Source organism: Thamnophis elegans, chromosome 11 (genome assembly GCF_009769535.1).
Source record: "Thamnophis elegans isolate rThaEle1 chromosome 11, rThaEle1.pri, whole genome shotgun sequence".
Classification (NCBI taxonomy): Eukaryota; Metazoa; Chordata; class Lepidosauria; order Squamata; family Colubridae; genus Thamnophis; species Thamnophis elegans.
Genome location: NC_045551.1, coordinates 32,180,061 through 32,197,054, shown reverse-complemented (window position 1 = coordinate 32,197,054; position 16,994 = coordinate 32,180,061). Strand labels below are relative to the sequence as shown.

Here is a 16,994-nt window from a genome sequence, read left to right as displayed (position 1 = left end):
CAAAGGTAGAAAAATAATGTAGTTGCCAGGTTTTGAAGGGTTAATGAAAACAGCCAAACACAGAAACGGTTTGTAAATGCAGTTTGTATTCTTCCTCCGGCATGAACTGACCAACAAAGAACTAAGGCAATGAATAAATTGTCAGAGCTGCCACCTGGTGCTCCCCCCACCTTTTATAGTTATTTAGTAATTAGGATAATCTGCACTCCATGCATGCGCATACCCATCCCCTCATAACCCAGAATGAAAACCACCCGGCAATTAATCATGGATTGTTGTCAGTCAGTTATCAATAGCTTTCTAGATTACTCGCTGCTTGTGGAGGAGGGAAGCCTGGTGAGTCTTGGCAGCTGGCCCGGTTTTCTCCCCTGAATGGCAGCTCCAGGCCTCTAGGTTGGTCAGAGCTGACATGCGGCCTCCTACCACAGAGACAGCATTTGGGGAGCTAAAAATTACAGTCAGTTAGGAGTTGAAGGACCTTCCCCCCGGTTTTGTGATATGTTTGTGGTGGAATCTCGCTATCAGGTGGGGCGCCCTACAGTCCTTGCTATGAACCCACGATGCCTCCAACAGGGGATAACTTTTCCATAAAACAAGGTATTGTAACCATCCTGTGCCACCTGGTATCTAGTATATCTTGCAATACATAGTGCTGTTCCCCAGCTACAGTAACTGGGGGTGGCAGCCGTAGCGGGTCTCCTCTGATATCAGATGCCTGAACTGATTGGAGCAGGCTGCAGTGGAAGACTGGATGTGTTTTCCTCAGTATGGAGGACAGAAGCCTGGTGAGTCTTGGCAGCTGGCCTGGTTTTCTCCCCTGAATGCCAGCTCCTCTGGGCTGGCTGGAGCTGACACTAGTTTCACACTACTTAGTATACTCCTACATAATTGTTTATTTTTCAAAATTATTCTTCCTTGAATACTATTCTTGCTTTCAGCATATCCATACATTGATTTAAGGTTTTTTTCGTTATTGAAACCTCTTTCTCATCAACTACATCAAACTATGACTTTTTTGCCTTTTCTTTCAATAAACACATTTAGTTCATTTATTTGGGGAAAATGATTAACAATCTTTGTCATTCCTGTATGATCTATCTATACATGAAATTCTTTTAACTTTCACTTTAATATTAAATCTATATTCATTTAGCCTTTCTTTCTTCTTTCCTTCCTTCCTTCCTTCCTTTCTTCCTCTCCTCCTCCCTCTCTCCCTTCATTCTTCCTTTCTCTTCTAGGGCTTTTTACTTACTAATGACTCTGGGAAACTCAGGAGGATTCAAAATAAAAGCAATATATTAATACCAATAATAAAAATAAACGTACCAAGGAAGAAACAAATATTTGTAACATAAGCATCATGTCCAGCAAAAATGTACTTTATCCTAGCCTAGAAACTGGATACAGAATCAGGCTTCAAGGCTGTCTTGATCTCTTTTTGTTTTATTACACACAACACATTCAATTACCTTCAATACTGCATTTTTTCACTGCTGCATTACACAATGGGCAGAAGTACAATGTTGCAGCGAGCCTTTTTTGCTATATTTCTTGGAAAAGTCAACATTCTCCTCACTGTCTTTGTACCAGCATTTGCAAGTCTTAAAATTCATGTTTCAAACCAGCAATCAGTTTTAAATTCACCACAAGTGTATACATTTATCAAGAAATATACTGCATTAAATACCAAGGATATATGGTATGTTTTATTCTCTGGTCAATTCTGAATCATTCAATAAACATTCCATTTATTTTCATGAATGCTTTATCTCTGCCCTATAGTTTTTATCACATTCAACAGTCAATGTTATCTTTCACTTTGCAACTCCTTCACTATATAGAAATGTATTCATAAGTATCTTGAAAATGAAAAAGTGGGGTGGGGGAGTCAAAGTTGATAGAATTTCCATTCAGGAAATTCAATAAAACAAACAGAATTTTAAGAAAGAAAAAAAGCAGTTTGGTATTAGTGAATATGATATATCCCTGCCTACTTTACATTTTCAAATGAGATTTTATTTTAAAAATAACATCTGATGGGAACATCAGCATATTATTTGAGGAATGGTCTTGTCCATTAGTTTTGTTCTTTTCAGCTTGCTTACATATCTTTGAAATTCTGCTGACCTATTAAACCAACTGCCAAAATGAAGGTATATCTGAAGCAAGTGTTAACACTGAATCCAATCCATCCCCCAAAGTAATCACTTTTGCTGCTGGAGAAGAAGGAGGGGGAAAAATCAGGTCAATAAGAGCCACAACATGACAATCACTTCTAATAGATGAACAGTACTTGGCATCTTCTTAAGTTCCCATCCAAATTCAAAACAGGGACAGAAAGTAGTGGTGTCAATGACACAAATAAAAATAGCCAAGGCAATTTTGTGTTTTCTTGAATTAGGACACAGAAAGTATAACACATACACATATTTATAAGTGTCATTCTAGCTGAGGTGAGGATTTTAGAAAGGCCAGATTCTAACGGTTTTGTCTCATAAAATGATAAACAGTTTTTCTCATAAAACAAGAAGCAGCCTTCCTTGTTATATCACACATGAGACAACAGCACGGTAAAACTTGAGAGCATGGCAAATATTTCTTTCAAGATGCACATTTTATTTTAATGAAGCTATATGAAAGCTACTTTCATATTGGCTGCAAGATCCTCCTTTGCATCTTGGAATATTAGCAAATGATTGCTAATCTAATTTAAATCTAAATCTAAAGCCCTCACCTGAGTATTGGGCAGTGTGCCAGAAGCTGCATTTCAAAAAGTGAACAAAAATTCATTATTTTAAGTGTAATTAATATTTAAAGTTATTCCACTCTTTAATAGTGTGTCTTCTCATAGACTATTAATAATGTTCACAGATACTCTGTGAGGTTCTTAGACTGAAGATCAGTTTTCACTTCAGATTTTCATGCAAAGTAGAAGTATTGGTGTTTTTATATCAGAAACATAGTAGTGACAGGACAAAGAAATCTATGTAACCACATTATTTTAAAATTTAGATCACTAATACACATTCTGCACTTTTTTAAAAAAAAATCCCACATGTCTTGATAGGAAAGAGTAAATTCACAACTTAAATTCTGCAGAGCTGTTGCCAAGAAGTGTTGGTAATACTAGATTAGATGAGACAATGGATGGACAGTCTCCTGTATTCATAAATCTTTAAAATTTGATGCTTTCCAATACCCATGCTTTCTGTTAATAATGAAAATTGATTTACAACATACCTAACACTAAATTGGGGAATAACTATTAGTACCTCTGCTGTAAAGGACTTTTGTCACATGTGGGAGTTTGCTAGTTTAAAAGATTTCCATTTGTCCCTCAAGTAATTTGAATGGATGGGCAGCTGAGAGCCCATTAAACCTATTTTTGCAGCTTCCACAATCCTGAGGATCACATTGCAGGTAGCAGATTTTATTTTTACAATGTAATCTTTAAACAGATTACACTTACTTACTAAGAGTTTTTAAAAAATCAAATCTTACAGCCAAACATGAGACTGGATTTTGTTGCTTACTTTCCAGTCTCATTTACAGCTTCTGGACACCATGGTATTCTCTCATCTAACTATTAATGAAGTGCAACCCAATTAGCTTTTGGAAAAAAGTCAAAATAAAATAAAAATCCTGCCCCATATCAGCCTGGACATAGTAATATTATTAAAATATTAAAGGAGATCATTGAAGGCTAACACTAACAATATTTTTAAAAGTGCAAACTCTGCTATAGTTGATGGGAAGGATAGGAACACTGGTGTGAATTGAATTCAAAACTCATTGTTTTTATATGTTATCATTATAAGATAGGGTACAAAACATTATATAGTACGATGCCTGAATTAATTAATTGAATTTCATTCAGGAAAAGAAGTATCAGTAAATGTTTCATTATTGTAATATATACAAGACTCACACACACATCATTAACATCATTATTTTCATGTATTAAATATTGCCACTTAGTCACCCTTTTGATTAAGAGCCACATCATTTTTCCATTTTCGATAACTAGTTCGAAATATACCATACCTTAATTTGCAACTTGGCTAGGAAAGTTTATGAAAAGAAATCTAATTTCAATACTTGTAATTTTGGATTGATTCATTTTAACTCTTTCCCCTAAAACTATATTAATTAAAGCAGTGCAATCTGCATGGCCTCAGTGGAATGTAAAACAGCAGCATGCATTCATTTTCAACATGCCAATAAATGAAAAATGAAAGCTTTAATATAAATACCTCAGCAGTTTTACAAGTTATTTGTTCTACATTTTTTATAGCTGCAGCTAAATGCAGAACGGCAGGTCAACATTAAAGTTTACACAGAACATCCTATTTGTGGAAAACCTTTGTCACCAATTATGATTAACACTAATCAGCAAAAGAAATAAAAAAAAACCTTTTAAGCTGCATCTGAGTCATAATTTAGCAAATAATGCAATACAAGAATTATGTCATCAAACCACCATGAGAAGTTTAATTGAAGCCTAATAGCCTTCCAAACATTAACAGAACTAATCAAACAAAAGTCTTCAGAAACAAATATTAAATAAAATATTACATAATTTAATACTAGTTGAAATAAAACCAGGCTGTTTATTGACAACACTAATAATGAAGCTAAACTTGCACATATTGGACTCATAATGTGAAGACAAAAGAGATACCCTAATGGCTGGAAAATAAAAGGCCACTCAAAAAGAGACTGCTAGATCATATGATAGCAAGATACTGTCATTGATTCTCAAAGCAAAGCCTATATGAACCTAAGAGAGCAATGACTTATTAAACAGTCCTGGAAAAAATACCTCCATGGCTAAGAAGATTCAGAAGTCAGCAAACAATTGGGCAATAACAGTGTTGACAAATAAAACAACCTTTCTCTAAAAAAACATCCTGAGTCTATGTATAAGATCTTTATATGAAACATTAAGATCCTTAGTGAAAGACCCTGCTGTTTTTTTAAAAAAAAGTTCTGGGAAAGGTTTTTCCACCACCTTGGGCCAGTGTGATGTGTGAAACTGCATTAGATATGTAATACATTAATCATATTTGTACAGCTCTTACATGGCATCCTGTGTTTTGCTATTGTTAGGATTGGGTGTTTTTATCAATTCAGTTTTATGACGAGCTATTAAATTTTTTAAACTATCCCTAAATTTCTTTTGTGATTACAAATCGCAGCTCATCACTTGAAATCAAATGGCCTATATCAAGACCTGGTTGGACAAGGTGCTCCTCCTCACTGAGATCTGTCCAGCTGGGTTTCAGGGCTTGGATTAATCCCAACCTTGGGGCAGAAGAGATGACATGACAATTGGATAGTGGAAAAAGCCCCCCTGTTGTGAGGAATGCTATCTCGCTGGTCAGATGTGATGTCTTACTGGTCCAAACTAGAGATGCTGCTGTTGCACCTTTCTTCCAGCTGCATGGCTGTATCCTGTATCCAGATGCTCATGTTTCATTGTCCAGATGGATGTAGATTTGCCCAGGGTGAAAACAAGATTCTTCTGGAAGGCCTTTGAATTTAGTCTTATTATCAACATCACTTCTAATAATTTTGTCATTTCCCCCCTTGTATTTCTGTTAATAAATTTAAGTGGCTTAGAATGTTATGTTAGTCTGTGATTACATCAGACCACCCTATTTTATCCCAAAATACTTTTTTCCCAGAGGTGGGCATTTGTTATACCATACTTTTTAAAGTTTTTTTTTCCAGCGCTGAAGCAATTCAGTGACCTAATAACATCAACCATGGAAATTGGAACAGGATTTGGAGTCCACATCTTCATTTTTGGGGGACTACGTGGAAGTTGTTTCAAATGATTGACAAAACTAATCGCCAGTTTTCCACAGATGAGTTGTTAACAGGCTCTTCCTTGACCCTGAATTCCTAAGCTTCTTTTGAAAGTGGGAAAATGGGAATTATGACCTTGAAAGTGGTAGCCTCCCGCAGGGAGGAGGAGCTTAAATATAGGCTTGTATAAGCCACATTATTGTTGAAGTCTACTATCTCGGTAATCTTCTCGTCAGGATTAATAATGTAAAAGAAGTGAATGCAATTTCCTATGAAATTCCAGAGTCTACATCAAAATTCTATTGCAGTTGTATTTGTGCAGTGATAGGTATCTGCAACCATAGATTTATATTTTCTAAAGATTGGCAAGGCACATTTTTTCTGTCAAAGTGTGCATGCCTTTGTGTCAATGAGAAATACTTATATTGAGAATATTTGCACAACAACTCTCTAACCCTGGAATTCTACTAACTACCATTACAAAAGCTTCTGGAAGGAGTGTATCCTTAAAATCAATCAGAAAAGCTGTGTAAATGGGATGTTGGTGTTAGAAAGATTGGCTAATGAAAACAGATCCCCCCCCCCCAAATGTTGCTGCATTTTGCCTAATACAAACAGCAAAACAAGCCAACTCTTTACTAATCCATACACCCCTAAATAGGATGGGAATTTAACCATAGCTGAGGAAATGCTGTATTTTTGACAGAAATACCAAATTTTTCTAGGATGGTGGAATGTAGTTTTTACAGTTTAGGTTTTTTTTAACCTGCTCTTGTATTTTTCACAGAAGCTGGGGAAGGCACCACTTTTCTTTCTTGAGCATTATGATCACAAATAACATATTCATTTCTCCTTAAACCAGTGGGTCTCAACCTTCCTAATGTTGCGACCCTTTAATACAGCTCCTCATGATGTGGTGATCCCCAACCATAAGATTATTTTTGGTTTTCCATATTTTTTTGAAAATATTTGTTTTCCAATGGTCTTAGGCGACCCCTGTGAAAGGGTCGTTTGACCCCCAAAGGGGTCCCGACCCACAGGTTGAGAACCACTGCCCTAAACACTCAGCTATGGCTAGTGGCACAGAGGCAAATGAAGTCTCTCTGTTGTTGTTCAGTCACTTGATCAGACTTCGCTTTGTAGGATTACGTGTCAGTAATTAAAATTGTTACTGTATATACTCGAGTATAAGCCTAGTTTTTCAGCCCACTTTTTGGGCTGAAAAAAGCCGCCTCGGCTTATACTCGAGTCAGTGAAAAATTTGCCCGAAATGGAGGAGAAAAAGGGGCGGGGCCATGCCACTGGGTGACACTCGTGAATGGCCCAGTGCCCCTGTGAGTTTCCCCTCCCTCTGTGTCAGTTTGCCACGCAGCGCGCACCGCACCATCCCCCCTCCTCACGTTCTAATGTAATGCAGGGCTGTCTTACGATTCCCCTTCCTCCCCCTCCTGCCGCTCTGCAACGATGTCCCACCTCCTCCTTGTTATGGCAAGCAGCCACATAGCGATGTCCCACCTCCTCTGGTACAGTGATCCAAGGATAGGAATCACTATGCCGTGTGTCATAGGAGGCGGGACATCGCTCCCGCGGCTGCACGGGACATCATCATCACAGCGGGACATCAGCATCATGAGGTGAGTGAAGTATTTCATTGAATACACCGCTAGTTTACTGTTTTTCTTTGAAATAAATATTCAAAAACATTATTGGTATCTATTTTTATTTTTGAAATTTACCGGTAGCTGCTGCATTTCCCACCCTAGGCTTATACTCGAGTCAATAACTTTTCCAGTTTTTTGTGGTAAAATTAGGTGCCTCGGCTTATATTCGGGTCGGCCTATACTCGAGTATATACGGTACTTTGGTATCAAAAATGAAGCCCATGTGGACCACATGGCCTCTGGTGGAGGATATTTCCTTATCAAAACTTCAGAGGAATATCATCCCATTTTAGAAATTCACAAATGTTACTCATATCTAGGAAGCGAGATAATGAAGCAAATGAATAACTCCTTCACCATCTAGATGTTCTTTAACATATCTCTGAAATAAATGTTGTATCATCAGCTGATGGGTTAAGAAAAAAAATGTATCATGGCCAAAAGTTTTATCCTCTCTTCAACAACAACAACAAATTAAGCTAAACTTTCTGAAAATATTTCATTTGACCCCTATTAGACACAGAGGTTATCCTCTTTTTTATGGTCCTTTTTCGATGCTGTTCTGTCTCTTATCTTCTACCTGGTGGCACAACTCAATGGACATATCAACAGGATTATCTGATATAATTGCTCTCATTGAGTTGCTGTAACCCTTATGCCTGGGTCAACCGAAGTAGAATCCAGCCACTTTGTCTTTTTATTAGGCTTTTTCTGATTGTCCTTGTCTTCTGCTCTACTCTAGAGTAACTAGCTTGAAAACTGCTTCTCAATGGTTTTTAATATCATTGCCCTTTCTTGGAATCCATCCACATCACCTTCTGAATAAAATGTTTAAAATACAATTATCTCATGATAAAACAGCTGTCAAAAGCTACTTTAGAATGGAAGAGTTGAAACATAATGGAAATGTAAAATATACTGCTTAGAATCCATAGGCCAAAGCTATTCAGGCATGGTAATCTGTCATTTGAGTGTATGTGCTTAATGTATGAATGGCTTCCATCTAAGCCATAAACTTTTTTTTCTTCCTAAGCAATAAATAACAAGCCATAAATGCCTAAATAAAAAATTGGAACATGTATTTTATCTCTAGCATTGGGAACAATAATCAGATGATATACAGTGAAATGTATGTAGTATTCCTTTGACGTTGATAAATTGCTTTTTGTCTTTTGCTTGTTTATTGTCGCAATTATAGAGTGATATGCACGTCTGCACAGGTTTCAGGCTTCTGCACAGAATAGATTAACCACCATAGGTAGAGTAAGCACTCCACCACCCGTCCAAACAGCCTTACTGGCATCTGCAGCAATCTCTGAGGAGCAAAACATCCCCTTTCTCTTTGTTCATCATTGGTTTCTATAGGACAATAGTACCCTCTAATGGTCCAGGTATAAACTGCATAGATTTATATGTCACGTTTCCTGCTAAGTAACAGGAGGAAAATGCGGACTGCACAGATGGGATTTAGCAATATGTGCCTGTAAGATGGTAGTAATCATGGCAAGAACAAGCTCCTAAAATTAAGTTGATATTTATCAAATGTTCTGTTTTGCAGTAGGGTGAACTTTTCCATTTTCTTTGAAAAGTTAAAAAATCTACAAGCTTTGACATTATAGCTGTCATCCAGTTTCTAGAATCTTTCTTGCTAATGGTTTCTCTTATTTGTCACATGAATATTCATCTAAACTATGTGCTTAAGAAAAAACGGAGGGGAGGGGAAATCTGACACATTAAAAGAAGTGAAATGTTGAGACCAGATCAAAGTTGAAACAGATGAGGGGAGTTGAAACAAGACACTGGGACTCTCTTATGTTTCAGAAAACAAAATTCTAGGCCAGCACCCTTATTTGCATTTTGTATTTAATGATTAAGGTCATTTTCTTTCTTACTATCTCATCTAACCTACATTTAAAATCTAGGATAGGCTCTGATTTACATTTATTAAATGAAGGGGAAATCTCATGGAAGGGCAAAACTGGTTGAAGATTCATTTGATCCCATGCTCCAGATGCAGAAAAGACCTCATTTAAATAGTTTAAATAGTTAGGGTTTTTTTTCCTTATTATGGTTACACAATTTAGAAAATGCATCTTCCTGTTTGTCCTTGGTGGTTTGGATAACAGGAATTTGCCTCCTTAGAAGCACAGCTGTTTTAACAAATGTTCTCCTGAACCACCTACAACTCACATGCATTGATAATAGTTTGCCAGTCTTAACTGCTTCGTGGCAGACTCTATAAACATTTAAAGCCATGAATGCCACATGCAGATTGTTTAGCCCAATTGGTAACAAGGACACTTTAAGCAGGCCTAAGTCTGACCTATATTGTAATATTTAAGCCTGTAATCTAATAATTACAGCTATCATGTCATTACATAAATGTGTAAAACTGCTATCAATTGTTTTTACACTTCAGGACATTCTATAAGAGTGTAAAGAAACAGGTAAGATAATTGTGATGCAACTGGATCTTGTCACTTTAACAATATTTTTTATTGTTAAAACTATTAACAATAATTCATACTTTACTTTGGGAGATTTCTTTTGATATTATACCATTAGGCTGCAAGGCAAAATAGTGTTTGCTTTTCAACTGGATAACTCTTACTTTTCACTGAGACTCTATGTTTCTGATTGATATTTAGAAATTAGTACACCTTACGTAGAGCTATCCTGTATCCTTATGTCCTTTTTTCTTTATAATTGCACTATTGTTCTAAATGATATACACTTCAGAGCAAGTTCATATTTTAAAATAAATGTCTACGTAACAGTCCATAGTATTGTTCTTTCAACGTGAATTCATACTAGAATATGAAATTGGAATATCTGTGTAGACTTTATTTTTAATTGCATAGACTTTAATATGTTCAGTTCTAAACATGCTAATATAGAGATAACACTAATAATTTGAAACTGTTTCATTCACACACCTGTAAATTTAGAAGTTTATAACTGTTTACCTATGTAGCAAATATTCTTGCCTTACTTAATTTTTATTTTTTTAAAAATAATACAATAGTAATGTTATTGAATTTTATATATACATGTTAGATAATGGAGCTTATGATAATCGTATTTATAAGCAAGAGGAGAGCAAACTGAAAAACTAAGAATACAAGGACATTTAAATTAAGTCTATGCAGTCCCACAAAGAAATCAATGAACTTTGGAAGAAGAGTAGCAGGTTTAATGTTAAACACTTAAATCTCCTTCAGGCCAATGGACAGTTTTACAGAAAGAGATGAATATGCTGATCTTAAGGGATGCTATTATGAAATACTGGTCATGGTATGTGTCTGATAGCAAGTTACTATTAATATATTTTTCATATTGACAGGTGTATATGCACCCGTTAAGCCACCATACCTTGGTGAAAGACATAATAGAGGATAGGTTCTTGCAGGATTCAATTACAGAGATGAGGCATAGTTTGAGATGAGGCCAATTTGTCATAAAGGTGACCCAAGTGGCATCCTCCAGAATCCTGGTTCACTTCACAAGTGGCCCAGTGAATAATTTCCAGATGCATGTACACAGAGGGCTGCTGCCTCAGTGAAGAATAAGCATTTGGGGTTCATTCCAGAATATATATTTTCAGTGCAATTGTCAGCACTTATTTCCAGAAATAATTCCAGCTTAAAGATGTGCATGCTTCCACCATGAATGGGAATGTATCCCTTCTCGGAACAATACTTTCAGTTTGTTGGACAAAAAGTTACTCAATTGTCAGACCACTCAATGCCTGAGACATGATGAATCTTTCCCCCTCCCCTAAAGAAGTGACTTATTCCATGCTAATTAAGATGATATTTTGCTTGCTCTTCTTCCAGTTACAACAATTCAGAGCACCTCCAATCTTCTAACTGGCGGTTTATTGTATGTTGCCCCAATTATGACTGAACATACATTATCTACTTACAGGTAACAGTTCTCTGAGATTTCAGTGATGGCTGTTCCCGAAGCCTTGTCAAGGACCTTCTGTTTCTAAGGATGTGTTCTTGTTACTAAGCTAGAGCTCCTGGGAGGAATGGGTTTTTCATACAATGAACTCAATTCAGATACTAACCATATTGTATATATTTCTAGAGTTTCACAGAGACATGTAAGCCAAAAGCAGTAAAACATGCTTTAAGTAAATAATGAGGTCACGGGCAGCAAATTAGCTATTGCAGAGTAACACATCACAAAACATATGACTGCAGTAGCTGATTTCATCCAACACACAATAGTAATATGTGAACCAAACCATAATTTGCTAGCAGAAGTAACTAGAACAAAAAGAAAAGTGGGGACTAAAATATGTCTCAGATTACTATACCTCCTGTGAACTGAGAATTACAAAGTATTATTATACAAAGATGAACAGTTGGGAGATGCAAAGATAAGCCAAAAGAAGAGATGCCAGGATTACATATACTACTGTTGCTTTCTCTAGGAAGTCTGCCAAACCATCTTATTTTGCTTTCTAAGGCTGAGATAATAGCATAGGACCAGAGCAGGAAATACATTCACCTTTACCCCATTCCATTATTTGAAAACAAAATATTGCAACAATACTTTTTAAGAAAAAGACTTTGTTGTTCAATGCAAAATACACTTCAAACTGAGGTCTGTCAAGAGACTAATAGTTGGGATTCTAAGAAACGCAAGAATCTTCTTGCTAACAGAACCTGCATGATCCCAAAGGAAGGGTAACCCAGGAAGTCCTGTACGGAAAGGGGTGATGTACTATTATTGGTGGAGTAGGGTGTGTGGCTCACAATCTCCTTTGCTCCTCTCTGACCTAGAAGAAACAGAATTATGGCTGCTACACTTCTGAAGAAAAGTGTGTCCAGATTTGTTTGAATTTGAAGATTTACATCCAGAATTTTGATTGAAGTGCAGCTGGAACGACAGAATACTGCTACAGATATTTACTCAGAATTAAATTCTAAGAATGTATTTATTTAGACCAAATTCCAATTTGACATACATTCATGGAGTTTCACCTCCCTCAACTGCTTGGGAATGAGAAGCTGTTATCATTTCACTAACCATTCCTTCTGCCCAAGACAATCCACCAATCTGATCAACAATCTGCTGGGGATCTTCACGATCCCTCTGACAGCACAGACTTGTTATGCCACATCCCCACCCCCACCCCAAATAGCCAACAGCCTAAATCGTGTGAGGACGTAAGAAAACGATATAAATCCAGGGCGAGCGTTCTGATTTCCTATGGTATTTCTCTTATCCGTACCTATCGGTCCGGAGGCTCCGGATTCCTACAAACCACACTTCAGTCCTGTCCACCTGGATCTTCCCTAACTGAAGAATCCCAAACAAAGGGTGCACAAACTACCCTCCGCCTTCGGAATCCTCCGTCCTCGAAACAATAGCACTTCGGAAGCGCTTGGCTAAGCAGCTTTTACGTATGCAAAAATAGGGGCGCAGCAATTAATATGAACTATTTTTGCTCCTCTTGCAGCGGCCTCTGTCGGCGCCGCGCCGCGCCGCAGCCGTTCTCTTGCCAGTCCAGGAATAGCCATGTGGAGAGTACGAGGGAAAGGCTAGCGAGGATCGGGGAAGATCCGAGGCGAAGGAAAGAAAGCCGAGGAATCGCCGGGAGACCTGGAAAATGGGAGGCCGCCGGCATCAAAGCAATTAACGCCCTTCCCGGGATTTCTTCGGGGGGGGAGGGCTGGGGTGAGAACGAAGATGTTTTGTCACCGATAGTAGCAGCAGCTTCGAATTCACCGGCGGCAGCCCCATAGCAGAAAGTGATTGCGGAAAGAGGCGCAATTCGCGCGGAGGAGCTCCCCGGCCCTTGGTAAGCCGACCCATCCTTTTTCCCCGGGTGATGAACTGGCGGGAGCATTTGCGCTATTCTGTCGGGGGATGGCGGCGGGCCACGGAAGGAGGGGAGGTGCGGACTCGGACAGAACCGGCGACCGGCCAGACCTCCTCCGGTCCGAAAGCAAAAGGGGCGCGCGCCAAGGGAGCAGCTCCGCGCATTTGGGGCAAATTCGGTTTCTCCAAAGGGCCGTTTGGCTTTCGAAGGGGCCAGTCCCTTGACCAGCTGGGGGTCTCTTCGACGTTCCGGATGGTGAGAAGGAAGGGCAAGGGAAGTTTGGTCGGGGCGAGTGAGGGGAGCGCTTTGCGCTTTGCAGAAGGGGAGCGCAGCCGGGCCGCCCTCGGGGATGGCGGCGACCCTCCGCGAGTTGCACTTCTGCAGGAGTTTGTAGGAGTTGGGAGCGCCTGCGGGGGCTGAGGGAGGTTGGCGGGCGGGAAGAGGGAGCCGTCCGAGAATCTTCATTGCAGCGCTGGGCGCTGGGGTGCAACAGCAGCAACAGCAGGTGCAACCGCAGGATACCCAAAAGCTGCCAACCGGACTGTGCGACTGGATCTGGCCGCGGGCCCAGCCCGTTCCCGGTCGGTCCGAGGAGGTGCGTTCCTATTGGCTGGAGGAAGGGGGCCGTTGGAGAGATTTTGAGAGCATAACCCGAGGAGGGGGGATCATCCAGGGCTCTGGCGAGAGGCGGGTGAGTGCTAGGAAAGAAGGCTAGGAAGGCTGCGGTTCTGCAAAGCCCTCTTCCTCTGGCCGAGGGAGAGGGATTGAAGGGGGGAGGGGGAAAAGGGGTGCCCGTGAAGCAGAGCGCGGGTGTGTATGTGTGGGTGTGTGTATGAAGGCATCTATCCACGATTCCAGAGTGTGAAGGCGGCAGAGAACTGGAGGTGGTTTCTAAACGAGGCAACGTCTTCGTCAAGTAATCCTGCTCGGAAAAGCGTTTTGTTTTAATTTTAAGCGAGGCCGAGTCCTTCCATCAATCTCTGTTGTCACTTGACGATTTCCAGGGATTGATGGCTGCCACATCACTTAAAAAAAAAAAAAACCGTTCAGGCACACATCCCTGGCATTCAGTACATAGTGTCTCCAGCAACCTATGACAATTCTGGAGCCATTAAGATGTTTCTGAGCAACCCAGTTACAATTAGTCTGCCCCTTATGGATCCAACAAGTACAGAAGCAATGCCACTCAATTTTGGGATCAGGTATTGTCCTTTTCTCCTTTCCCCGCCCTTCCTATGTCATACATTGGTAAGGCAAATACCAATATGGCCTTTGTTTTATTTAAGACAGAGCTGTATGTTGGCATCCTGAATATCTGGACAGATGAGCCACCTTTTTAAAACAGAGAAAATAAGTAAGACAAAAGAATGATTTTTTTGTAGTGTGTGTGTGTGTGCGCGCGCGCGCGCGCACACACACACACACACACACACACACACACACACACACACGGCATCCATACAGAAAGAAAGAGACATGGGATGGATTAAACAGCCATTCCATAGAAACAGATGTTCCAATCAGAAAAGGGTGTATTTCTTATTTGCCTGATTGATGTGAATAAGAAATAACTTTTATATCGTATGTCTGGATACTCATCTAGGTAGAGTAACAAGCTGTAGCCCCAAAGATCCAATTGTACTTGGGATTCAGGCAAACCAGGTGATTTCATTAATATATGGATCTTTCAAATACGATGGGACTTACATCATCTTGGTCTGGTTTGGTCATCCAGGTATCTTGAATAGACCCTTGATTGATTGGACAAATGCTGTAGTATGTTTTGCTTGAAATCTAGCATATTAATTGCATTGAACTAAGCATTTACAATGGACCACTTTTATTTCGTGCAGCTCCAGAACAAAGGTGATAAAGGCACACTCCAACAAAGTCAACCAATTCTGTTAACAATTTCATTGGGAATGGACAATGGGATGCTTCCTGATTTTATCATGATCAAAAACTGCTTTCTTCTTTGTATTTCCATGGATTTAGTCAGTCATTTTGGGTAAGTATTCACTAAATGAGTTTTTGCCAAACTGAAGCATTTCAAAGTTTTCTTTTTATTTTAATACAAATAAAAACCAAGGCTTCTTTAAAAATAAAAATCTAAGGGAAAATATCCTAATATCTTGTATGACCATCAGTGGCAGAGTGTTATATTTGGGACAAACCATTTATTGTTTTTTTCAACTGTAAAACAGCAATAAGATGGGTATATTCTGCAAGTCGGATATACCGTAATTCATATAACTATGTGATATCAAATAAAATATGTGTTAGTATTGCTACTACAACATTGTTTGATGTAGCTTATGGTATCTATTAGAAACAAAGTGTTAGTTAATTAGTAGGTAGTCTGTATTTTGGAAGTTATAGCAAACAGAATAGTATGACTTCTTATTTGCTTCCTCTCCAACTTCCATCCTGTCCAGAAAGGAAATGGACACATTACCAAATAATGCATGTTCTCTGAATAAATGTATCACATTTTTTTATTTTTATTCATTTAAAATATTTATATGGCCATTCTACTTATTCAGCAAATGGTTACAAGTTTTGTTAGTAGATGTTTTAGTAGCTTATCCTTCACTTGTTGCCTACTAGTGACAGTTGCTTATAAATGCACTTTCTGTTCTGGTGGTGAGCGCTGGTGGTTTCCAAGCTTTCGATGCAGTTACATCTGGCCCAGTTTCTCTCTGCTCTGTTCTCCCACAATGTATTACTGTAATGATTATGAAAACAGTATGGGACAGAGATGGAATAAATCACTATAATGAGGATACCAAAGAAATACCAATGGAACAACTTCCTTCTGTTGAGGGCATTTCTATCCACTTCTCCGGAATCAGGATTATTTCCTTGGGGATAGGACAAAGATTGGCTACAAGGCATGGAAATTGTAAGAAGACAAAGGCTTAATGACTGAGAATTAGTGTTTTATGTATAGAACAGTGAATTTTGTTGAGTTTTGCCTAGGACAGGTGTAAACGTGAATGATTTGTGGGATTGTAAAGTAGCTATTCACTGATTTCTGGTTAAGACACCTTAGGTATGCATTCCAGTATTTTACTGCATTGGGATTACAAAAGTTAGTGCTACCATATAAATCATCTGGGTGGAAAAGTGTTGCCAAATGTCAAGCTTTAGGTTGAGGGAAGGAGGTTGTAATATTGTGCAGCAAGCACTAATTTTTCTTATTTTGTTCATTCATTTCCGATTGTCAGAGATTGCCTAGATAAGTCTCTGCAGTTTTCTTGGCAAAGTTTTCCAAAAATGACTTGCCATTGCCTTTCTCAATAATTAAAACAAATAAGCCTTAAGCAAATGATGTTAGTAGATCTCAATATAGATAGTCCTCAATTTACAACAATTCATTTAGTGACTGTTTGAAGTTACAAAGTGACTTATGGCCATTTTCTACACTTATGACCATTGCAGCATCCCCATGGTCATGTGATTTATATGTGGATGCTTGACATCTGACTCACATTTATGAGGGTTGCAGTATCCTGGTGTCATGTGATCAATCTTTGCAACCTGCTGACCAGCGAAGTCAATGGGGAAACCAAATTCACTTAACAAACCTGTTACTAATTTAACAACTGCAGTGATTCAGTTATCAATGTGACAAAAATGTCATAAAATGGGGCAAAACTCACTTAACACATTTTTCACCTAGCAAT

At 38.7% G+C, this 16,994-nt stretch overlaps 1 protein-coding gene across 1 annotated transcript in view; it reads left to right on the top strand.

Annotated features, from left to right (window-relative positions):
• The first annotated feature begins 15,230 nt into the window (after positions 1-15,230).
• The window catches only part of GABRA5 (gamma-aminobutyric acid type A receptor subunit alpha5), a 73,586-nt gene continuing 71,822 nt past the window's right edge, over positions 15,231-16,994 (top strand). Inside the window, exon 1 of the mRNA XM_032226618.1 lies at positions 15,231-15,316. Coding sequence (XP_032082509.1) covers positions 15,231-15,316 — 86 coding nt within the window. The remainder of the gene's footprint in view (positions 15,317-16,994) is intronic.